Source organism: Rhinolophus sinicus, chromosome 3 (genome assembly GCF_057876585.1).
Source record: "Rhinolophus sinicus isolate RSI-liver-muscle chromosome 3, RSI-T2T, whole genome shotgun sequence".
NCBI lineage: Eukaryota > Metazoa > Chordata > Mammalia > Chiroptera > Rhinolophidae > Rhinolophus > Rhinolophus sinicus.
Genome location: NC_142503.1, coordinates 44,922,868 through 44,949,228, shown reverse-complemented (window position 1 = coordinate 44,949,228; position 26,361 = coordinate 44,922,868). Strand labels below are relative to the sequence as shown.

General features: G+C 33.4%; 1 protein-coding gene across 6 annotated transcripts; it reads right to left on the bottom strand.

Moving 5' to 3' along the window:
* Positions 1-115: 115 nt before the first annotated feature.
* Positions 116-26,253, bottom strand: RAD17 (RAD17 checkpoint clamp loader component). 6 transcript variants are annotated; one of them, XM_019728050.3, is made up of 18 exons: positions 26,161-26,253; positions 25,722-25,764; positions 24,724-24,827; positions 23,182-23,439; positions 22,518-22,601; positions 19,068-19,224; positions 17,624-17,760; positions 17,093-17,145; positions 16,887-17,012; positions 16,727-16,796; positions 13,789-13,900; positions 11,530-11,715; positions 9,557-9,642; positions 9,292-9,438; positions 7,915-8,064; positions 6,192-6,312; positions 2,352-2,409; positions 116-890 (listed from the first exon to the last, which is right to left on the bottom strand). In XM_019728050.3, the coding sequence occupies exons 3-18, from the start codon at positions 24,763-24,765 to the stop codon at positions 626-628; spliced, it is 2,052 nt and encodes a 683-aa protein (XP_019583609.2). In that variant the 5' UTR covers positions 24,766-24,827; positions 25,722-25,764; positions 26,161-26,253; the 3' UTR covers positions 116-625. The 6 variants fall into 6 exon arrangements, with proteins under 6 accessions (XP_019583609.2, XP_019583608.2, XP_074184964.1 ...); XM_019728049.3 differs by having other exon boundaries at positions 26,074-26,211; XM_074328863.2 differs by lacking the exon at positions 25,722-25,764 and having other exon boundaries at positions 26,074-26,211.
* Positions 26,254-26,361: the final 108 nt, after the last annotated feature.

Genomic DNA, 26,361 nt, shown 5'->3' with positions numbered 1-26,361 from the left:
CCCTTCCCTATTTTTTGAAAAGTTTGACACTGGATGGAGATTCATGTACTATGCCCAATGACACACTGCAGGCAGTACATGTTAGGAAAAGATTAACATATAGGAGAAACAAAAAGAAATTCAACATTTTAATTTTGGTATAAATTATGTAAAATAGTTTCCATAAGTATCTAGAATATTCCACTGTACAACATATAAAAATGGTATCTGAGAAGCCAGAGACCCCAGAGAAACTGTGATTAAGGCACAAAGTTTATTTACATTCATAACTGCATACTGAAGTGTTTTGTAATTCACATTTACAACCCTATAAAGTTTTTGTATTCTGAATTATTCCTTCATATTTTATGATATTTGGCATAATGTTCAAACACACTTCATACACACTGACCTCTTCTCCCAACACCACTCACAAGACTAAATAAATACTAGAGAAAAAAATTGAGCTATCTGAAGGCTTGATCTAATCACTTCGATGACAGAAGAGTCAGTTTCTTGTGCTGAAATACAAGAGTGAAGACAGCAAACTTAATTTACTTGAAAAGCGTAGTATGCCTGTTAAAGTACCACTGAATAAACCTAATGTGAATCTGCCAAGTTGTAACGTGATTTGGTGGGCTGGTTTCTATGTCCCATCGCTCTCATAATCTTCTATCACCAAGTCTTCTTCTTCTATGTCATCCTGCACTGAAAAGGGCTGAGGCTGGCTGGCAGGCAGTTCACTCCCACTATTCTGACTCAAAGGAAGAGACCAAGTTTCGTGTTCAGCGGTTTGAGTGGGTTCATCCAGAGCGTCCTCAGCAGGCCGCCCTCCATTAAGCTGGGCTTCATCTCCACTTTCCGGGTCTATCATTCCATGCTCCTTGTCAATGAGGGCTTCCATTTTTAATCTGCAGATTCATAATGCAGCCATTAATAGCCAAACGAGGGGACTCCCTTAAATTATACACAAGTATGACGACTATCAAGCCATCTCCTATAGCTTTCGTTTACCTTCATTCTGCTATTTAGCCAGACCCTTTAGTTTATTTAACAATATCAACGAAAGTATAAGGTAAATGACAAATTGTGAATAAATCATTATAAGTTACAATACAAACCTGTTGATTAATGTCTTTAGTAAAGAGTTCTTACATTATTAAAAAGAAAAAATTAAATACAAAAGAAAAATGGGCATAAAACATGAACAACTTACAGGAAAACAAATAGCAATGGTAACTAAAATTGTTCAACCTAATTTGTAATTTTAAAAATGGAAGTGAAAATAATGGGCTACTATTGTCATCTTTTAAGCAACTTTTAAATCTTTTAAAGAGCTTTAAAGTAATAAAACCCAGTGATGGCAAGAGTTAGGAGAAAAGAACATGCTGATACACAATACACTGTAAGACGGCATAAAATTGTCAACATACTCTTGGAAGCAATGTGGGAATATAGAGCAAAGGCTTCAAAAACATGTATATTCGTTTGAGAAATTTTATTTCTAGGAAGTCATCCTACGTAAATAGTACTTGTTGTGCATGATGATTTAGCTATAGGGAAGGCTGTGATAATAAAAGCTGGGTGTAAGCTAAATGTACAAAAATAATGTATAAGTTGAATTATAGGAAACTATGCAGCTATTAAAATATTGACTATTAAGCTAAATATTAATATTATCAATATGAATCAAAGATATTAAATGTGCTCATCATAAATGAAAGATAACAGTACTAGTAATTGTAATAAGTAGCAGCACTGACAAATCCTGCCTCCCAAGTCAGATCAAGTATTTGAACCAATCATACTGATTAAAAAGGGTTAAATACAATGCCTGAATGCATAATTTGACCTTACAAATAAGCTAAGTAGAAACGAAATACAGATATTATATTAATCACTGATATTAGTCCAGAAATCATTTTGCAATAAAATGAACAGTACAGATAGTATATTTTTTCACTTGTCTGAATTTTCTATGATGAGGAAATAAAAAAATGGTACTTTTGATGTAGTTCCTGGTCATTGCAGGCTTCAAACATAGGCTAAGAACACCTCTTGACAGGAAAGGTGAAAAGTGGTTTCCACACATGCAAGATTTGTTGAACTAGAGGATTTTAAAGATTCCTCTGCCTTTGTGATTCCATGATTCTATTTAGTCTGCTTTCCATTGCAAGCTGGTGAAAATATACTTATATATGTAATAAAATGGTGGGTCTACAATGCAATCATATGGTCTTTAATGACTGGGTCCAATGTGTATTTCTTGGGTTTTACAGATAACATTTATTGATTGTATACTGAAAAAACAGGTAACATATTCTGTGGACATTTCCATAATAGGTCTATGAAAATTAAAATCATCAGCTTACCTTCCAAAGTGTCGCTTCAGAGGAAGTCTTCCAATATCTTGGATAAAAGAAATCTGAGCTGAAACAGATATCAGAACATTTTGTATCAGAAGGAAAGTACTCAAAGAGTAATGGAAACACATCAAAAGGCACAGAGTTACCTTAAAGCCTCTTGCCAAATCGGGACAATTTGGGACCAAAATAAATAATGAGAAAGAGGAACTACAACTGAAAAAATAAGAATTGGGAGTCCATACTAATATAAACAAACAAACAAACAAAGAGACAAACAAATGTGGGCGAAGTAATACCTCACAGTACAATTGACCTACACAAATGTAAAAGGAATATATACCATTAGAAAATCAGTATCTGCCAACCATCATAGATTTAGAAAATAATCATCCATAGGTGCTATAAATAGTGGGTGAAATTTTAATGAGAAATAGGATATTTACATAGTCTTAAAGTATCTCCCTACAAAATACTTAATAACTTTACATTAGAAAACCTGTGATAACTTTACATTATCACATCTTACCAAATAATAAAAGTTAACTTCACCAGTAACAGTATAAACAGACATCATATTCTCTTGATATGATGTAATGAGAAGAGAGCATCACTTCTCCTGCCAAAAATACGTATCCTGGGGCCGGCCCGGTGGCTCAGGCAGTTGGAGCTCCATGCTCCTAACTCCGAAGGCTGCCGGTTAGATTTCCACATGGGCCAGTGGGCTCTCAACCACAAAGTTGCCAGTTCAATTACTCGAGTCCCACAAGGGATGCTGGGCTGCGCCCCCTGCAACTAGCAACGGCAACTGGACCTGGAGCTGAGCTGCGCCCTCCACAATTAAGACTGAAAGGATAACAACTTGAAGCTGAATGGCACCCTCCACAACTAAGACTGAAAGGATAACAACTTGAAGCTGAATGGCACCCTCCACAACTAAGACTGAAAGGACAACAACTTGACTTGGAAAAAAGTCCTGGAAGTACACACTGTTCCCCAATAACAATAAAGTCCTGTTCCCCTTCCCCAATAAAATCTTTAAAAAAAGAAACGTATCCTGAATCCACTTATAAGGGATCATCAGACAAACCCATGAGGTGTGATCAAATAATACGGTGAATGTTTAAATAAAACAAAAAACTATTACAGTGTAAGACACATTGCCATTAATCCCCCTCAAAATTCTCGCCCTTGCTTCAAACACATTTATCCCATCATTCTTACCACTTTCTGAAGCAGTTCTGGAAGTCCTCTTTCATAAGTGCCTTTAGTTGCGCTGCCGTGGCTGCCTTGATATCCCAAATCAATTCAAAACGTTTACTTTCCATAGTCATTTTGACTTTGGGGAAGAGCCAGGAGTTGCACGGTGCCAGATCCGGAGAATAAGGTGGATGAGGACACACCGTAATGTTTTTATTTTATAGACACTGCAGTACCAGCAGTGATGTGTAACATGGAGCCTTTACATTGTGATAAAAAATTATGGTGAATGCTGCTGCCAAGTGCCATCCAATGGAGAGGCAGGGATCTTCAATACAGGAGGCGGTGCATCAAACCTTAGTAACAGTGTGTGACAAGTTTCAACTGGTTTGGTGCAGTCAGTCGTGTGTGAGCTACTGTTGAGAGGTGTGTTTTAAAGTGTGCTGTAAATCATCCTCCATCATGACAACATTCTGTGTCACACATCACTTCTGGTATGGCAATTTCTGTCAAATAAAAACATTACAGTATGTCCTCGTCCACCTTATTCACTGATCTGGCACTGCGTGACTTCCAGCTCTTCCCCAAAGTCAAAATGACCATGAAAGGTAAATGTTTTGAATGATTCAGGACATCAAGGCAACCACGACAGCACAACTGAAATTACCCACAAAAAAAGGACTTCCAGAACTGCTTCAGAAAGTGACAAGCGTGATGGGATAAATGTGTTCAAAGTGAGCGGGAGTAATTTGAGGAGGATTAATGGCAATGTCTTTTACTGTAATAAAGTTTTTTTATTTAAACATTCACCATATTGTTTGATCCTACCTCATATACTGAGAAACAGTCTCTACCTAGTAACTGTCCCATATGCTTCAAAAATTTCATTGACAAAGAAAGACTAACGTACTGTTCCAGATCAAAGGAAACTGAAGAGACATGGTAACTAAATACATCATGTGATTTTTATACTGGGTTCTGGACAAGAAAGACAAGTTTTTGTTGTTATTTTACAAAGGACATTATAGGACAACTGGAAAACTCTAAATAGAGTGTGTATAAATTAGATGCTAGTAGTGTATCACAGTTACTTTCCTAACGATGTGTATGGTGTGGTTATGTAGGAGAATGTCCTTGTTTTCAGGAAGTATATGCTGAACTGTTTAAGAATAATGGTATTATGTCTGCAATATACTCCAATACGGTTCAGAAAAAAAGTGTGCGTTCATGTACATATAAATAAAAAGAGAGTAAAAAGATAAACATGGTAAAAATTGAACACTTAGGAATCCTGGTGAAGGATATATAAGAATTTTTTCCTCCCATTCTCACAACTTTTCTCTTTGAAATTACTTCAAAAGAAAGTTAAAAAACTAGTATAATTTTCAAAATAATAGGCATATATAGGGAAATCTCTGTATTCTAACTCACAGATTAATTTTGTCCAATGCTCAAAAGTCATCCCACTTCTTCCTATGAATGTAGAATATTTTAAATCTTTAGGTATCATTATTCTTAAAAGCCACAAGATGGACTCTTATTGTATTAAGGCAGACATTTACTCTATAATCCTCTCTTCGAATCAGTCATAAGGCAAACCCTATCTTTAAAATTTCTGAGAAGTCTGATGAACTATGTGGTAGATTATTAATATTTCAAATATTACACAAATTCTCTGTTGTACCTTGAAGATCAGCACCATGGACACGTGACCTAGGACTCTTAATGAAATGTGGCATTTAAAATACACAATAAAAAAGAGAAATAAATGATGGCAAAATCGGTGAAGTTCATAAAAAGGCAAACCTCAGTAGACATAAGTTCTGCATGTGTGCTTTGCAGAGGTATACTAATTTTTTAGCATTATTTATAACTTCAAAATTTGGAAATACAATGTAAATATACCATTAATGGACAATTATAGTAGTGAAATCAAACAAAATGTCTATTACAAAGGTTAAATCAATTATAAATTTTTAAAAACTGAGTTCGATCTGAATATACCTTAGCTTTGTTAATTTATGGACTGAATGTCTGTGTCAACTCAAATTCATATTTTGAAATCCTAACCCCCCATGTGATGGTTTTAGGAGGTGGAGCCTTAAGAGGCAATTCGGTCATGAGGGTGGAGCCCTCATAAATGAGATTAGTGCCCTTATGCAAGGGACCCCAGAGAGAGCTCTCTTGCTCTGCTCTCCACCATGTACGAAAATGAGAAGATAGCCAACTGCAAACTAGGAAGCAGGCCCTCTCCAGACACTGGATTTGCTGGTAACTTGATTTTGGACTTCTCAGCCTCCAGGGCTGCTTTAGCACTAATTTATAAAATATGAAATGCTATCTATGGTATGTGACATGAGCAAATTAAAGCTTATATCTAATATTTGTATATGCACAGAAAAAAGTCTGAAAGAATTTATACCAATCTGTCAACAGGAACCACCTATGGTTATAGTACACTTTCAACTCTTTATATACTTCTGTATTATCTGACTTCTTTTTTTTCTTAAATCAAAAAACATGTATTCTGGATCAAAAAATAAACGGAGAAAAGCTTAGTCTCACTAGTATACAGCAATGAGTTGACTTACAAAAAGATAATGTTATAAAACACTACTTCTTGGGGAAAATAACAACCCATGTTATTACCTTGATTTCTCATTGGAATGGTTAGCAAAGCAAGGTATGGCAACAGTTGAGTTTGGAGGCATAAAGCTGGTAAGCAGAAGTCAGAAAAAAGTGCTTTTGCTGCCAGACAATTTTCCCGATACTGTATAGAAGAAAAAAAAAGATGAAATGAAAAATAAAAAATAGGGATATGATTCCTAGACCAAGTTTATTATATCACAAAAGTATGTGGACTTATATACTACAAATATATTTTTAAGAGTTTATGTAATTAGTTCTTTATAACTATCCTAGCATTCTAATAAAGCATTTTACCTACACATCATATTTGACATAACAAGAAGAATATTTTTTAAAAAGACTCAAGGCAGAAGACCTTAAAAATAAAACAATTCTGCTTATGAGCATACACACATCACAAATTATGTGACAATATTGTTTCTCAATGAAAGAACTTATTTTCTTCAGTTAACCAGTTAACACAGGTCCAATGTTAGGCTGATAAGGCGAGAAGCATAATCTTGCCTTTAAGGAGCTTTCAGTCTTAGATATAACTCATATGTAACTATAATGCAAAATTAAGAAGTGTTACAAAAAGCAAAGCAAGTGAATAATGAACATAAATTACTTGAAAGTCATAAAATTCTCCAAGAAATACATTGGAAAAAATTTCGTAGGTTATGAATTAGAGGCTCATATTTAGTCATATGATTTTACAACGGCAGGACATCTTAGAGATGAGCTAGTCCAACAGGTCAAATTCAAATGTTACAGGAGCCAGGCAGCTAACACAAATCAGTACAGTGGAACAGCTGGAGACAGTGGTACCTGCCATTCCCCCTTTCAAGGGGCAGATTGTCATGTAAAAATATGGGCCAGTGTTACGTACTTTCCACCTTTTTGCAGGAAATTCCAGAAATTCTGAAGCTCAGAAATCCGTATCTGAGTTTTAATTATCATACTAATTTTTAAAGACTGGCGATTCATTTAAAAAAAAAAATGTGTGTGTGTTATATTCAATTTGTGGGCCACCCATTTCTGGCCTCTCCGTTTTAATCCTCTCCATTTATGGTTCTGGAAACTAAGTGAACACACTTATTAGTTCTTAGGTAAAATAACTTGTCCAGATGGTCAGAGACAAAGCCATGATTTCTTTTCTTTTTTTTATTAAATTTATTGGGGTGACATTTGTTAGTAAAATTACATAGGTTTCAAGCGTACATTTCTCTAACACATTACCTCTATGTTCCATTGTGTGTTCACCACCCAGTCAGTTCTGCTTCCAACACATTTGCAGCATTTATATTCAATTAAAACTAAAATATAATTATAACTATAGTTTGATTCTAATTGTCAATAAATAGGTATTGTGTTTTCAAATTTTGAGTGTTTTTTATTTTTAAAAAAATGACTAAGCATGTAAGAAGACTGTCCTTTTATGTTTTATCATAATTTTAAGAAAATTGTGGGTCTCAGCAAGTATTTCTTGTTAAGAATGAAACATTTTTCTTTTTAAACTTAAAGAAAAATGTTTCATTCGTTCTTAACAAGGGTGGCTGGTTAGCTCAGTTGGTTAGATAGCACCAGGGTTGCTGGTTTGATCCCCGCATGGGCCACTGTGAGCTGTGCCCTCCTTAAAAAACAACAACAAAAAAACCCATATATATATAAACAAAAGTTTTACTGACATAATTCACTTACCAAAAAGTTCACCTATTGAAAAGGATACAATTCCTTATTTTACCTTTTTGTTTATTAGAAACCATTGGGGTTTGTGCAATGGTCGAAAACTTGATCCTCCCCCTTGGCTATGAGCAAATCCTCGTGCTCTGTTGGAATGCATCACACCTCTCGTAGCTACAGATGTACTATATTCCCTGAGTAAAGAGCGTGTCTAAAAAAGGAGATAAAGAAAATAGATTTATAAAGTAGTATTACTAGTACTACTGACACCAAAAAAAGACTAACTATATTTAATTACTGTATATTCAGTTTTTCAACATCACTGCAGCCCTAAAGATAATATGCTACAGATTATTTAAAGGAACTCCAACCGAGAAATAACAATTGAATGCTATGTGTAAACTGACTAGATCTCGGATGGAGGTGGGAGAAACAACTTTAAATACATTTCTGAGAGAACAGGAGAAATCGAAATAAGGACAATATGTTACCAAATTAATGTTAATTTTCTTAGGTGTGATAATGCGATAATACTTGTAATGATGTCCTTATGCATGCATAAATATTGTCATGGTGTTTGCAATTATTTTGCAATTATTCAGCCAAAACAAATGTGTAAATACAGAGATTAAGCAAATGTGGAAAAATGTAAAAACTGCTGAACTAAGCAATTTAGTTCACTGTACGATTCTTTCAATTTGTTGTAGGTTGGAAAAGTTCAAAATAAAAAAGCAATATAAAAAAATTAAGCAAATACAACTGTTGAATAATGAAACTCTACGTATGACAGACACTGTATCATTAATGTTTTTTATTGTTTTTCCCAATTTTAATTATTAATGCTACTTCAATATTTATAACACAGAGAAGATTAACATATAAAAACAGTATTTACCAATGGAACTTTCTGTGATAGAAATGTTTTGTATCTGGGCTGTTCAATACAGTACCTATTAGTCACATGTAACTGGAAATGTGGCTAGTGTTACCAAGGTACTGAATTTTTAATTTAATTTAAATAGCCATATGTATCTAGTGGCTACTATATTAGTCAGAGCAGTGTTAAAATGTTTTTAAAAATAGATTTTATAGTGAATAATTTCAAATTGGTAAAAAATAAAAAATTAAAAGACTAGCAGAAAGTATAGAAAGAAACAGTTCTTACCCTTTTATCCACTTTTCAATGGTTGTTAAAATTTGAGTATACATTAATTTTATAATCAGAAAACAACTTCAGAAAAAAATCAGTTATATTATCACCAGAAAAATCAGATTAACTGCTGAAGCTTCATTACAAACAATGGGTTGGATGAATTAATTTGATCAGTTATTAAGAAGTTACATAAAATCATGTAAAATAATGAGAATAAAAGTAAATTTCTTTCTCAATTTTGAGGAAATATTCATAAACAAAAACATTTAAATCAAATAGTCTTACATTCCAGTCACCACTGAGGATATCTGCAAAACTCAGAAATTCACTGGCTCTCACAAGATCTTCTACTTCCATGAAGAAATCTATGTAGTTTTGGTGGAGATATAAATTAAATAATTCTCCTGGCATGTGTGACATTTCTACTACTTCCTATAATATAAAAAGAAAAATATGCATATCTTTGGTAAAAATGCAGTAGTCAAATGTATATGCTCACAAATATAAACAATATGTTTTGTGAATAGTACTCAGTGTTATGAGACTTTACCTCTGGTTGAACAAGTAATGTATCCCGTTCATGCTGAGATAAATGCGAGGGCAATTGAGGTGAGTCTAATTCTGTTAAAGATGCTCCTATAAAAAAAATTTCTGGAATTATTAAAAACAGCATCAGCTTTATAATTATGTCGCACCTCTCATTTTAAGGTTCTCAACACTTTAGGCACGTAATGCCAAAAATACTAAGTGAGCTGTGAAAAAGAAAAAACAAAATAACTGGAAGTTTATGTGAGTTGCCTCACTATTAGCAAGAAAAATTTAGAATTCTGATGCCTAGGTTATGGCTTTTCTAAAATTAAAATATTCCATTTCTTAAAGCACTCTGCATTTCACCTTTCCAGCTCTGCACTGCTTTCTTCTTTTGTCATCTCAATACATAGGTCTTTTGTGCTTTATTTACTATATAGGCAGATGCTGCTCTTTGCATGAGGGCACAGGAAATCCCATTCCCTAATACAAGAGGTTACAAAAGAATGTTGAGGAGGAAAAGAAAGGGTAGAAGGAAAAGAATCAGTGGAATAGTCACTGAGGTTCCGAGGTCAGAGGAGCCACGGACAGAGGAGTGTCTTCATTTCCACCTAAGTGATGCCTGTTTCATTTCCTTCAGGTGGCATGAAGGTTTCCATTTAGAAATCCCAACTTTTGGACCACCTGGAAAGACTAAACTGAGACATTAGCCTAAAACAAGGATACCCGCAGTGAGGAGGGAATGAAGCAGAAATACACAGGGTGCCAAAAAATATATATACACACTTTAAGAAAGGAAAACTGTATTAAAATTATAATACTCAATATAAACCGATAACAAAAGATGAATACAAGTCACATTTGACTTCTGCAATTACAAGAGGTGCTCAAAGCGGTTACCATCAGTGTCCAGACACTTCTGATTACAGCAAACTACTGCTTGAGCAGCATTGACCAAAGTGTCCATTTGTATACATTTTTTTGGAACCCCTGGTATATAGACACAACAGAATACAAAGAGGCAAGGAAGATAAGATGGAAAGCAGGTATAAGTGGCATTCACAGAGTTTTATAGGATGATGAAAACTGTGATTTGAAGTAACTGAGTTTTTGGCAACCAGAAAATAGTCTCAGATAGTTATAGATATGATAAGCCTGAAGCTTCAGCGCATGTCTCTTCATATTTGTGACTCACTGATACAGCTCTTTTACAAGAGATCTGAAAAACTATCTGAGAGAATACTGAGGATACTGAAAACATAAGACATACGAACATGTGGTTCATGACGATTGCTTACTTTTTGTTATAATATATAAAACTTCTAATCTTCATTTTCCTTCAAATATTTATGTAAACTGTTTTATTCTCTATAAAAATCACATCAGATCAACAACAAAAAATAAATCTGAACTTTCTTCCTTCAGGATTCTAAGACTGAAAACTGGTATTTTCCATATAAAGAACAGGAGTTTTGGATTTCATTGAAAGGACAGTTTGGGAGCTTAGAGAGGGGGGACTGGGGTGGAGGAGCTGAGGGGAAGCAGGCATTAAAGACAGAAGAGGGGAATGGAACAGCTAGTGAAAAGAACAGAGAAACATAAGAGAATCCAAAGAAAGTTTAAGCCACCTGGCAATTTGTCCAGGGCTCTGGTGGCCAGAGCTCAGTGCTACGAGGTCTTTGGACAACCAACACTTGCCACTAAAAGTCTAGATGGACCGATGTCTTACCGTCAGCAAATATAATTTTAAAGACTTACAAACATGAACATGGGCTACACTAGTTAGTTTTTATATTTAATCCCACACATATTCCCAAAAGACTTTAAATACATTTTTCTGGTTTGTCTTAGCCCTTGCCAAACAGTATCTGAGCTAACCCTCGTTCTTGATTATAACAGAACCAAATACATGACATTTAAAAAAATGTGGTATATTATTCCAGTTGTAAGACTAATATCTAAAGAGATTTTTAAAAATGTATAAGGCTTCCTTACTTTTGCAATATAGTATTTTCCCCAAAGCTCTGAAGAGAAAGAGAGAAACATCTTTGCCACCAATAGCTTGGACCTCTGGATTTTCAAAAACCTTATCCGATTTTTTTTTTCGTTTTGATTTTGACAGCGCAGCATCTGATTTTACTGAAGACATTCCTTTTTTCCTTAGGCATGAATTGTTTCCTCCTAAATAATATACACCCAAGTGACAATATTTAAAATAAAATTAAAATATGAAAGCTAGAACGGAAACATTTCAGACAGTTACACTAAGTATTCTAATTAAAAATTATTTTTCTAATAAACAATAATTATAAAATATGTGAACTGACTCAGAGTCCTCTTTGAGTTGCTGAACTATTAAAACAAAATAATTGTCATTTTAAAGTATCTCATGAAGGGGCAGCTGGTTAGCTCAGTTGGTTAGAGCAGGGTTGCTGGTTCAATCCCCACATGGGGCAGTATGAACTGTGCCCTCCACAATTAGATTGAAACAATTACTTGACTTGGAGCTGATGGGTCCTGCAAAAACATACTTAAATAAATAAAAGTTAAAAAAAAAAGTATCTCATGACACAGACGTCAAATTTTCACATACACAAATGACACTCTTTCTAATACAGTTGATATTACCTTGATTTCTCATGGTGTTATGTGCAAGGTACTGTTCTTGGTGCATAACATGTATTAACTAATTTAATCTTCATAATTCTATTAGGAGAGAACTATTATTACACAGATTAAAGAAATGAGATATAAACAGGTTAAGTAACCTACTCAAGGTTAACCTTGAGAAAGTGATTTGAAGCCAGGCAGTCTGGTTCTGCAATCCATGCTTAACTTTTCTATATTACCTCTCTACTGATTTGGGCAGTCTCCAATTTATGAATATGTCTATGTTCAAATTTCATTGGTAAATCTGCTATTTAAAACTCAGAATGCATCACTTAAGAAAAGCAGCCTGGAATAGTGGAAAGAACACAGGATCTGGGTATGAATGCTAGTACTGATTTCATTAGTCTAGTCTGAGAATTAAATGAAAACAAACCCACAAAAACATTTAATTGCTAAAATAGTTCCTGACCCACTCAAAGATTTTTATTTTCTTCTCTTTACAATTTCTGAGCTCAGAGCAACAATGTTATAAATGGTAGTTAGGATCCCAAACTGGCCCACTTGAGCCTTCCTAACCCGTAATTCCCATAGTGAACCTGAGGACGATTTTCCTTTATGTTTCTACAGGAATAAGCAGAATTCACACTAAGGGTTCAATAAATGGCCAGCTGTTAATGAATTTAATAATATTGTGCTCAGGTAGATTTACTTTTGAACTTATTTCGTATCTGCTTATTTCGTATAAGCAGAATTCTGTTTTCAGTTGTTAGGCTGTCTACTTCTCTACAATTATTTTGGAAAACAAAGATGTAAACTAAATGAACATTTTATAATTATGGGTAGAAACTAGTATTTCAGGTGGATTTTAGGAGCTCCAAAGATGGCTTTTAATTTTTTAAAGTTGATTTCTCAATGTTAAGCATCAAATAGGTCACTTGTTAAATGGTTTTTGATGAAGACTGTATGCAGTAAACTATGACTATTAGAGTAAAAATGTAACTCACTGCCATTAGTGGGGTGATATCTTTAATATAGTATGGCTATGTACCCTTTTTACATATTAATAAAGGGAAATTAATTTATTAAACATATCATATAGAAGATATGTAATAAGTTCAAAAGTAAATCTACCTGAGCACAATGTTATTAAATTCATTAACAGATTGCCATTTATTGAACCCTTAGTGTGTCAAGTACTGGAATAAATACTCTACAAGCATTAATTCACTTATTCATCACATATCACATAACTCTTAAAACAGGTTCTTATATAAAAGGTGAGAAAATAGAGGCACAGAAAGATTAAGTCACTTGTAAGATTAAGTCACCGCTAAGTGGCAGAACGAGGAATTTCAACCAGTCAGTCAAATGAACTTTGAAAGGTAAAGTATTGAAACATATAATTGAATTGAATCAGGTTTTATCTCAGATATACGGGTATGTACAATGACATACTCATAGGGGTGTGTGCATGCATGTGTACATACGTAATTTTATGATCCTGTCTCTATAAAAAACTAGTAAGTGGAGACAGGTCTGTATCAAATGTAAGTTAAAGTATGTTTAGCTTGATTTCTTTTCATGAACAATTAATAGAAAATCGTCACCCATACAATGCTATAAGAATGTATCTTTCATAGTTACCTTTTGAAGAAGAAAACTGGAGGCTATTTATTGCACTTCTGATATCACCAGAACATCCTTGACAGAGCAATTCTAGAGACGTTTTATCAGGGACAGTAGTATTTCCTCCATTCTAAAATGAGAAAATTAAAAATTTTAAAATGTTTCCTAAAACAAAAGAAACAAAAAACTCCCCTATTTTCTAAAGTTAATGGAAGTACATTAGAATCTTTCAAATTTGAATGCTAAAAAGCCTCCATTTTAAAACACCAGTCTGCCTATGAAGGTACAAGCGTCAATGATTTAACATAGTTTAAGGTAAAATTTCAAGAGTATAAAATACTGTTTTACTTTGATTAGGTTGTATTTTGAAGTTCTTTATCGCTCACTATGTACACATACATATACAAACATATACATGTATACACACGGAAACCTCAAAACACAATATAATGTAATAAAATTAAGTACACAAAAAATTTGACAAATCTTTGAAATTTAAATGAAAATCCCTACATTGAAGTTTTCAACATATTAAATCAGTCTGTTGAGTATTAAAAAGCCACAATTGCATCAACTCATATTTAAAGCTTAAGCTTCATACAGGTGTTTAAGATATATAAAAATACACGTATATTTTTAAAGATATACGTGCAAATTAAAAAATATATACATATATCATACCCTTGGTAGTTCAAGTATAAGGCAAGAAAAATTTATCTATCCCCTCTCCTTGCTCACAAACTCCTAATGAATAAAAATTTAAAAAAAAGAAATGCTCCTAAAACTATTTTTTAAAAAAAAAATGTTACCAATCTTTCCTAATATAATTAACTTACAGAATGTCAGAGATTAAATTCTTCTTTAGGTCCTCTTATACCATCATTATCATAACATTTAATTTTATAAAAGTTTGAAGGACCTGGATAGTATGTTTGTTGTTGCTACTGTGATGTAACATATCAACAATGGCAGTTCTAACGTTCACACAGGTCAACTATTTAAGATATAGCACGTTAACACCATAACAAAGAAGTTATGGTAGCTCTTTTAACTAGTATAATGCAACTTGCTAAGAAGTAAATGCCATTTGCAATTTAATGACTTAATCTTAAAATTGAAAAGTTTTGAATTAATGTGATAAAGTAGTAAGATATTATTTTTATTATTTAATTTTTGTTTAATAAATAAAATCTTTAAAACTATTCTTTGGTAAAAGAAAAAACAAAACAAAACAACACCAAAAACCCTATGACCTGTAATTATCATAGTCATAGTAAGGAATGTGGAAAGGTTTTTGAAAATACAAAAAAATCACAAATGATCCAACCATCCAGAACTAATCACGCAGCATTTTTTATGTACTTTCTTCTAGTATAAGTTTATATACAGAGGGTGCCAAAAAAATGTATACACATTTTAAGAAAGGAAAAAAAACATTCAAATTGTAATACTCAATATATACCAATAACAAAAGATGATGAATACAAGTCACGTTTGACTTCTGCAATTATAAGAGGTGCTCAAAGTGGTTACCATCAGCGTCCAGACACTTTTGATTACGGGGAACTACTGCTTGAACAACGCTGACCAAAATGTCCATCTGTATATATTTTTTTGGCACCCCAGGTACACGCACAATTTATTGTTATTGAGAATTATTTATTTTGTTTTAGCACAGTAAGTTAGAGTCAGAAAAAAACTTCAAACCCATCTGATACTTAATAATTGTGGGATATTGTACAAGTTACTTCCCCCCAAAGCTCAGTTTCCTTACCTATAAAATAGGGATAACGTATCAATTTTGTACGGTTGGGGTGAGGTTTAATTAGATCAGGTATATCACAATACTCTGCATAGTGCCTGACATATAAAGGACTGAAGGTATCATTTCTGCTGTTAGCATTATCATATAATGTTGCATCTTGTTATTTTAAAATTCACATTAAATTGTATCTTCCCATGTCACTAAATAGTCTGGAAACATCAATTAATAACATAACAGCTCACCACAGTAACTGCTTCCTCATTGTTGGACTGTTTTTTCCTCTAATTTTTCACTATTAATAATTGTTGTTTATTCAGCTAAGTGCTCTACACATACATTATTTTGTTTAATTCTTAAAACCACCACTCCCTTGGAGATTCCCTTGATTCCTGTGATCCCAGCAGTGCAAAAAAAATTATGTTTCATGTAAGATCTAGAACCATGCTGCGGGGAGTAGAAGTTCTATCAATTTATTTTAACATCACCTTGATTTCAAAGACAGAAGAAATGATGCATTAAAAGTGACAACAGCTATTTCACAACAATGTTAATATACTTAATACTTCTGAACTGTACACTTAAAAATGGTTAAGATGGTATACTTAATAACACTAACATATATTTGAAAATTGCTAAGAGAGAAGATCTTAAATGTTTTCACTCCAAAAACAAATGGTAATTACGTGATGTGATGGCGGTGTTAGGTAACTATGGTGGTAATCATTTTGCAACACATAAGTGTATAAAATCAACATGTTGTACACCTTAAACTTGTGCGACTATATCTCAATAAAGCTGGAAAAAATGGTTTAAGATGGTAATTTTTTTGATGTTTTTTGCTACAATAAAAAAAATTATTAAATAAAAAATGTGATAACCAGACAAAAATGGAGTTGGACTGTTGATGACTAATGTTCCTAGATGCCAGGAACAGTTTCTTGGTAACAGACACAATTTAGAATACTAAACCAAGAGAAAGCTAAGTTTAATAGTAGAAAAAGGTTAAGGATTTTTTAAATCAATATTTCCCACATTTTCTAAAATGCTATGCCTTATGAGTCATTTAAAAAATTAAAACTTTTTAATTCTAAAAACTGAAATATCTCCAACTCTAAGTCTACATAATACCACTTAAGTTTGGCTTTCTATAATTACAATGTAAGATTCAAATTAATTAGTTAAGAGACTTACTTTATTAGCTTCCATTGTCACTATTCGATTAAGAAATTTCATCATAATTGTTGGTGCCACAGGGTTGAAACTGTCAAAGTTTTATAAAGATAGTGGTTAAATGATTAATTTAAAAATACCATGTGTATGTGAACATTATAAGTAGAAATTTCATTCTTACCTAATGTTTGATATAGCACACTCTTCCTGAATTTCTTTGGGAAATAGTAACCTTTGATTACTATCTCCACTGAGACTGTCAGAGATTATAAATATCAGAGGACATCGACCAATATGTACATACTTCCTAAAATAAAATATAGCAATGGTGAAATTCAAGCCACTTACCGTTTAACTTAGAGTTTAGAAAACTTCATTGAAACTCACCTTAGAACTTCATGTAAAGTATGAGAATCTCGATAAAACTGGTTAGGTAAATCCTATTGAAAACATATGACAGATACTCGTTTAGTTTTATTCCCATGTAAATTTATTTTCAGATTTATATTTACCAAAACAGGAAAAAATGTTATCTATTTAATGTATTATAACCAGAGTTTTTACAGAAATAAAGGGAAATATGAAATACCTGACATCCTAAACAGTAACATGCATCAACGGGAAACCCAATTTTTACCTCAAAATTCTTAGGGCCACTACTAGTTATAGTATTTCCACTAAGACGTCATTTTCCAAATATTTCTTTTGCTTTTCTACACTTAAGCCATTACATTTTTAAAGTTCACTAACCTACTCTATTCAAGCTTACTGAATAGGTTTTTAGGTTTCTGCTATCACAAAGCTTTTATATTTTGCCACTACTATCACCACAGAGAGAGTTAATGTGATTATCACATAAGCTATATCTTGCAACTGTTTACTCAATAATTACAGCAGGATTTCAAAAGCTGTACTTACTTCAACCAGAATTATTTTCTTATCAGTTCTCAGATCATCCCCAAGCATTTGTAGTTTGTTATATTTTGTTGCTCTTAGTAGAAACTCTTTAAAAACTGCTATCTGAGATTGATAAGGAAGTACATGGAAGCTTGATTCTGAAAGGAAACATTTAACCCTTTTATTTTCAACAAATTATATACACATCAATATTCCACATATATATATAACATATACATTAATGAATACATTTACATATGCAAGAAAAGCTCACAATACTATAGACTGTTTTCTAATTAGGCACAACTGTTCAAATTTAAAATTGGATATTCAGGAGTTTTTCCACAGCCACGAATGTATTGTAGAGTTAACTGACTTTAGAATACAGCTGTCATTTTATACAACTGGTCAAAAAAATACTTGCGATTTTACCTACACAATACTCTCCAAATGAATGTGTAACTATAAATAATTTTCAGTAATAAAGGTTTAACAACCAAAGCAGAATGACTGATTAGTGAACTTGGGATTAAGAGTTCTCCAAAGACATATTTTATATAGGAGACTTAGATTTTCAAAGACTTGCTAGATTTTCAAAACTAATGTTACTGTTTAGAAAGCAGTAAAAATTCCAGGATACTAGCAGCATAAGGGTGTGCATACTAAGGATATAGTACGCACAGAGCATATTAAAGAATATCCCAGAGAAAGGATTTTAAGGAATATTCCACATTATAATAAAATTGTCCTTCTACAGAATCCCTTTCACTTCAAAGTCACCTAGGAGAGTTGGCTAGCCCTAGTTTAGTTACCTACAGTAGCAATAAGAAAAACTATGAAAGTTAAGCATATATGTGAAGTTATTATGTACTAGATCTTTAAATTGGTATTATTATTATTATTTTGGGATGTTTGTCTTAAGGCTTTCCAAGTTCCAAAGACAGTTTTTGCCTTATGCTTTGATTTGATTCGATTCAAACAAGTCTGATCTAAGCTCTCTCTTCCTGTTTGGGGGCAGGTTCCTTTAATACATCTTAAAGCTTGATTTACAATTAAACAAAAAGATTTTATTTACACAGTCTAATTTCCTAGCCAGAGCCAAGAAAAAAGTACATAAGCAATGCAAACAGATTGATGTGTTAAATATCAAAACCATTAAGATAATCCTCAAAGAATCCCATTCTCTACTGGAGACACTCTTCCTTTTCTTCTCCTGAAATTTCTCTCTGAAACTTGGAAAGTATGGGGGGGGGGGGAAATGCACTCATATAGTTTCATTTGACTGCTGCTCTGACTTTGTGAAGCAGTTGCGAGTGGGCAGATGCCAATCCAGTTAGTACAGGAGAGGAAATACATTCCTTTCTCTCAAAAACATATACTTAAGGACATGGTTGGGGAGTTTGTTTCAAATGTCCTTTAAGCACACTTTTCCTAGTATTTCCATTACCTGCAGAGTAAACCTTACCACGATTAAATGTCTCCTTGAAATCATCTTTTTGGAAGTCTGGTAAAATTGGATTAACCCACTCTTGTACTTGAATACCATGCTCCTTTGACAGTATTTTTATAGTTGTTGTTTTTCCACATCCAGGAGGCCCTGTTATCAATAAAATAGATCCACCCTAAAACCAAATGAATATTAATTAAAAATCAGAATCACTGGATTGCTAGATTATGTTTAAATTTTCTTTCTAAATATTAGTTATTTCTACAAATATTTACTGAATGTCTGGTATAAGAAGACTACATTTCACAGTAATGCTAACTGGAATAAACTAGTCTTAAATAAAATAAGATATTATCATAGATAAAATAAGATAATCTTATTTCCTGAACTTTAAGCTTCTGGTAATTCTTCAATCCTTGCATTATGTCCCTCCCAAAGACTACTTAGTAGCCAAATTACAATAATAGCTGGATTCAAAAGGTAATGTCTGAAACAATATTTTTAGAGGTTACTGGAACTCATAAAATTCAATCTTAAGACAGAACTCTCTTTGGATTATATACTTTGGTATTCTGCAAGTATAATATTCTAATGTGAAGACCTCAGTTTGGCTATCAGATTCTTTGAGAAATGCATAATAAGAAACATGTTTACCAGAGATGGGACTCTAAAGACAGACGAGAGAATGTAGGTCCCAGTAATATTTCCTCATACAGTAAATCAGATAAAAAAGTTAAAAGCCAAAAAATGTCAGGGGGAAGACTTCCTACATCCAGTGGTGGGCTGTAATCCTGCTCATTTGTTCATCTTTATTAACTAGTATAAGTAAGGACCTATGAGCTTGGACCCAGAAGACAGCCAGTTCCACTTTTTAAAATGGGTGAGTGTATGAATTATAGTACTATTTGCCATGAGTTTAATGTTAATGATTCAATAATATACATTAAATAAGGTGTCTTTAAACAGGCACACATATAAAACAAGGTTATATATTGATGGGTTGATATAATGTGACTAGAGAAACATAGGTTTCCCAGGAACCTAACCCTGTATGTCTCTTAGGAACAATGGCTCAGTATTTGCTAAATCCTTGTTTGTAGTAACTTTACAGAACATAACTAATGCAAATAATGAGAACTGACTACTTCCAAGCAGATACTTTTCTTTAAAAAAGAGGAAGATCAAGCACAGGCAGTCATGTATTTTTCTCATGTAATAGAATTAAGTATCTATTTTCTGACACAGAGTAGGAGATACATAGCAAAAGTTTGGCTTCCAGTAAAAGAACTGGGAGGGAGTCTCCTATCAGAATACTGAAACATAAAGATTACTATTAATTCCCCTACTGTCTACATTGTATGCAATATGAGTTTTACTATATTTTGAAGGAAAGAAGTTGCCCTGAAAGACAGATTAAACTTAGCAAATATTTGAAGTACTTACAATAAATTTTAAAAATAGTAATTTTAGGTTGCCCATAAAGAAATATAGACGTTACTAAAACTTTTATATAACAGAGAGTATATGTTTGGTTAAAGTCTAAATTCTTACAGAGAAGAGGCTTTTAAAATTGTAGATAAAATACTTTCCCCAATACCTATATGTATATACATATACCTAAGTTTATCCAACTGGTAGAATAATAACAATAATACATGTGTAGGTTTAAGACATGATAATGTTGATACTAAAAAAAGTACTGATAAGTAAGAAAACAGAGTGGACACTGAAAAATATAAACTACTAGCTAAGCTGACCAAACAAATCAACGAGAAAAAGCCTGGATATAGAGGTGCCTCAGGAAAACTGCCCAAGAATCTATACTCAGGGAAGAGAGGTTTTTATGAGCCAGTAGAGGAATACCAGTGCTGACATTGAAAATTCCATCTTGTACATATTATCTGAACAATAAACCAAAGGGTTATAGCCAGACAGAAAAAACCAGCATTCAAAAAAGGACCTGTCACCATTGGAGGCAACTAAAACACAAACTGCTTCATCTCACAGTTGAAAATTAAAGGGAATGATTTAAAATTTATCCTGTCTTTCCTGCTGGAACTGTATTTAAAGGTAACTAAATAGCCCCACTGGTGATGGCAAACTTTTTCTTATAGAAAAATGCCAGCTAACAATTATAGAGATAACAATAAAATTTAAAAATCACCATGTCACAATCTTAACAAAATAACTAATTCAGACAAGGACAGAGTACAGACGCTAAAGTATTTAGGTGAAAGACTGCTGGGGAACTGGACACTTACATGTTGCCAAAGTGTCTCCCCACAGATCATGTGCTAGTTGCAAGGAAAAATTACTTTACAATGAAGATTTTTGACTATTATCTCCTTAATCTACTGATCAAAGTTAGCATCAAAAACAGCAGAACCAGACATATTTTCTAATATGATGCAATATAAAATACACACCATGACTTATAAAGTATTCTTGCAGAAATGTTCAATTTGAGTCTAATCAAGCCCTTCATTCAAACTTCCAAGTTACAGGAAATGCAGGATAGAAGAACAAGTTAGTCATCATGAGGATGGAACAACCTGACAAATCCAGAATCTGAGACTTCTACCAGTCAACTGTCCTGGTCTCTTCAATAGTCAATGTCTTGGACAGAAAGAAAGGGTGAAGGTTGGGACTGTACTAGACTTAAAAAGACCTAAGAGATATAACAATCAAATGCAATGTGTGGTCCTTGATAAGATTCTGGTTGTGACCAACCAGTTCTAAAAGACATTTTGGGGAAAACTGGAGAAATGTGACTATGAACTGAGCATTAGATAACATTAGGAAATTACCGTTAATTTTGTTAGACAGAATGGTACATATAGTTAATCAGGAAAATGCTTTATTTTAAAAACAAAACAAAACATAGGCACACTGAAGTTTCTAAAAGTCTGACTGAAATGTCACATGTTTATAATTTACTTTAAAATACTTAAGGGGGAAAACGATAGATATACTATGGGTATGACTATGTATTAATAAATTCTATTTTCCTTTATGTTTGAAGAAACTCAAAATAAAGTTTAAAAAGAGAGAGTATTCTAGCTCGCAGGCCAAGAGTAATTGTGGAATTAGGAAATGAAACAAAAAACATCAGTGTGAAATGAATGACTGCTTTAGGCTACATTTAGTACAAAAACTGATACGTAATTTGCCAGCTTGCTTCAATGTGAGATAATCTGATGTGCTAAATACACTAGTACCCTAACTGATTCACTGTGCTTTATGTTGATGACAGTACATAAGAAGGAAAAAGACATATAAGTAAAGGAGAAAACTCAAAGTCTCAGAAGCTTTTAGTGAGGCCAGAAATACTAGTAAGATCAGAGAGTTTTCCACGAAATAGTTTTCTGAACTTATTTCTCATCATAAAAGTTTAACTTCTTAAAACTAGCTATAAGTCAGAAAAATATTTGATGCTAAATATTTAAAACACGTTTTTTATTGAATTACCTGTTTTGGTTGCCTTTCTAAGACTTCAGCTTTTAACCAGGTTTCAACTTCTTCAATTTTCTTTTTATGCACAGCAAGTTCATGCTAAAAATATCAAGTTTAAAATAAAACATTTTAACTGAAGGATTTTTGGTACATCAAAGATTAATCTAAGCATTTTTAATGAAAACACTAAAAAACAAACAAATTAACAAGAAAACACTAAAAAACAAGTAACATGATATGGCAATAAAAAAGGTTGATTACACTTAATTTTTTCTATTGTTATGAAATAAATGTTCTTAAGCTGACACTATTGTATGAAAACAACTGGGCAGGTTTGGAATTATACAATTTTTAAAAATCCTGAAATATATTTTGGGAAGGAAATAAATAGGTATTACATTTAGCAAAAAAGAAAAAACACACACACAAAACACACACACACACACCCAGATTAGATCGATTCTATGTTAAATTTAATCTAAGATAAATACAAATAATCAATTGTACAACTTCAGAATAACTGCTGAGAAAATCTGAGCCTTGGGACATAAAAAAAAGACACTGATTTTTTTCTAATTTATTTAGATAAAAAGAGTTCTATGAGTAATAATCTGAAAGTGTACATCCCTCTCCTTTATGAAACTAAATTACATAGACCTGTTTGTATGCTATTTATTACCTGAGTTTCTGGTTTGTACTTATCCACCCACGGTTCATTTTCAGACAGACATTCTTTTGAATTTTCTAGACCATAAATCTCTTCTGAGGAAGATAGCTTTCCTCTTTTTCTAGTTGGAAATCTGCTACTTTCTAATGGGGCTGACACGTTGTTTCTTCTATGACTTGAGTTTTTCACACCCAATGATGTGGCAGTAATAGTAGAAATGCTTGTATTCTCTGAAAAATCATCAAATGATGGGTCTACCCAGTCTGTTACCTGAAAAAAAGAAATCATGTAAATACTATTGCATTTTTTGCATCTGTTCCCTATGTAATTAAACTGTGTACAAAAAATATTTGTATATTTGCAACATTTAAAACAAACATCTCGCAAATTAGCTTTTTAAATAGAATTAATTTTATATGTATTAGTTATTTTTCTACTTTACAGTAAGTACAAATGCATACTTGTCTACTTGACCATGGTAATGATGAATACCATATACAGGAATATAAGATATAAACTTAATTCTTTTTATCAGTGCAATCTTTCCAGGATAAAGAATAGGCTGATTCTTTTAAACTTGTTTGTAGAACTGAAACATAAATATTTAAATTACCTACCAAAAAAGCAAAACAAAGAAATAAAATATTATTTTACCCACGTACAACAATGAGTAAAGTAACACTTCTGCCTTCACCAGGTTATATATTACATTTCAATACATCCAAATAATCCCTAACAGCTTCAAGACTTTGTGAGGATATAGTCTAAGACTCCTGATGTTATGAATAATTTGTTAATATGACTTAATTATATTCACTCCTCTTTTAAGGACAGAGGATTAAGAATATTATCAGCAGTGGGTAAAGAAATGAAAACTTCTGGGAAAAAATTTGGTCATAGCTACCCAATTCATCTCCTTCTCTTTAAAAGACTGTCACTATTACTATAATTGTGGCCCTTTTCCTCAATTTTTAAGAGTACATAAAAATATTATGTGAATAGCAATTCTGATCTACATGTTATTACTTATACATTTTATAGTTTTACTTCTTACATAAATGTGGACTACCATTTACTGAAAAGAGAGAAATGACAAAGTTAAATAATTTACTTAAGATCAGAGAAAAATAAGATAAACCATTAGGAAAATAGCTAGTTTGCATATGAGAATACTGTCCGACTCTACCTTCATTCTACTCTACCCCCTAACCTTGCTGAGAACTGGCACACTGAACCACATGATTTCTAAGAGGCAGGGCTTTTGTTAAGCTTTAACACCAAATACAACTCACATATTCCTTTCTTCTACTGCTCTTTCTTTCAAGAGTTTTTAGCCTTTTCTTTGTGATTGGGATTGCAAATGACTTTTCAAAATTAAGGTTGTGCTTTTAGTGCAGAGTTGTTTCATAACTTATTAGACTTTTTAGATCACTAATTAGAACAGATGCTGGCACCATTACTTTGATAGCAGTTATAAATCATTAAAAACATGTACAAAAATTTTACTTTTTTTTTTTAAGGCAATTATTACAGGACAATTTTAGTGTATCATACCTTTGTGGAAGATAGCTTTTGTCTAAGAAAAGGTTTTGACATTATAAACTTTAATAGTTCCCATCCGTAGTATATAACCTGTAGTACATTAAAGTATAATTCACCTGGGGGAAAAAATTCTCAATTAAGAAAAACTGTAAAACAGAAGGACAGTAATTAACATATGGGATATAATCAACAGCATAAGAAGATTAAGGCTCAAGACAAGCGAAAGAAAACTGAATGAAAGAAAACTGAGTAAACATAGGTGAAACAAGAGTCAAATGCTAAAATAAATTTTAATGGCTATAACTGTCAAATAATCTATTCATGGTATTTTAAATGTAAATTATTTGATACGAAATCACTAACTAGAGAAAACGGAAAAACCACATATTTGTCTACCTACATTTTGTCATTAAGGAAAACTAGACATTCTATTTGTGCAGTTTTTATACGAAAATTTAAAATTTCCCTTATTTCAAATTACAGTTGCAGTTTTTCATTGCCAAAATTTCAACAAAAACACTCCACCATACAATGAATTCAGACTTATCACTCACTTTGGACGAAGATTTTTAAATCTTACTGTAAATTTTCCTATAACTCTTTTCCTTATTTGAACATATTAGGAAATTTTTTGGCAACACTGTATTTTCCGACTTTCATAATTCTTCAATGTTTATACAAAACTAGTAAACTCGCCAATTTTAAGTTAGCCAGAGGAAAGTTTTAAGGTCTATAAACTTATAAATTGGGAGGTCTATGAGACTTTTTAATAGCGTGGAGGCACACATAATGTGTAAATACTTCCACGTACTAGAAAACAAATCGTACACACATACAAATCGTTCACGATTAGAGGTTTTTGCTTTGGTGTTTCAACAGATACACAGGTGTTGAAAACATTGAGTACATGTATCTGGCAGGTTGAAGTAAAAGGCACAGAAGTAAAAGTAACAGTCTTGTTGCTACGGCCAGGAGTCCAGTCGTTCTTTCAAAACAAGACTGACAATTACCTCCTTTAAAAAGCAGGTAACCGTCCTTGACGATGCCAGGGTCCTGAAACGAGACGTCAGAGGTAGAAGAAACCTTCGAGAATATTTCTAGCAGACCCACCACCACCCTACACACTGAACAGGGGTTAATAAGCTCAGACAGTTGTGCAACGTAATGCTGCTCATCAGTGGAGAGCCGAGATCGGCTCGCTTGCGCAGGCTCCAGGCCAGAGGTCTGCACCCCCACCCTCTCATCGCCAAATGGGCTGGGCAAGTAGGAAGGAGGAGCGACGAGAGCCCGGGAAGGCGTGGAGGCAGACATGGACTCGCATCACTAGGACACATACTGCAGCCGCAGCAGCGGCGGCCTTACTTGCGGGGAGCTGCATGACCTCATGCGCGGAGAGGAGCGAAGGAACCCAGGCTCTGCTCCAGTAGAAGGGAAGCCACCAGGTCTTACCCGGGCTCAGCCCCTAGCCTCTCGGAGGTCCCGCCTCACGGGACCTTCCAGATCCATCGGCCCTTCCGCGACAGAGCCCGAAGGGCGGAGGCAGCCAAAGGAACAAGCTACTTAGGCATCCAGCGCACTGCCTGACCTGAATCGCGGACCCGAACTGTGTCCCTGTCTCGGACCCTGAGACGGAATTATGTCTTAGAAGGT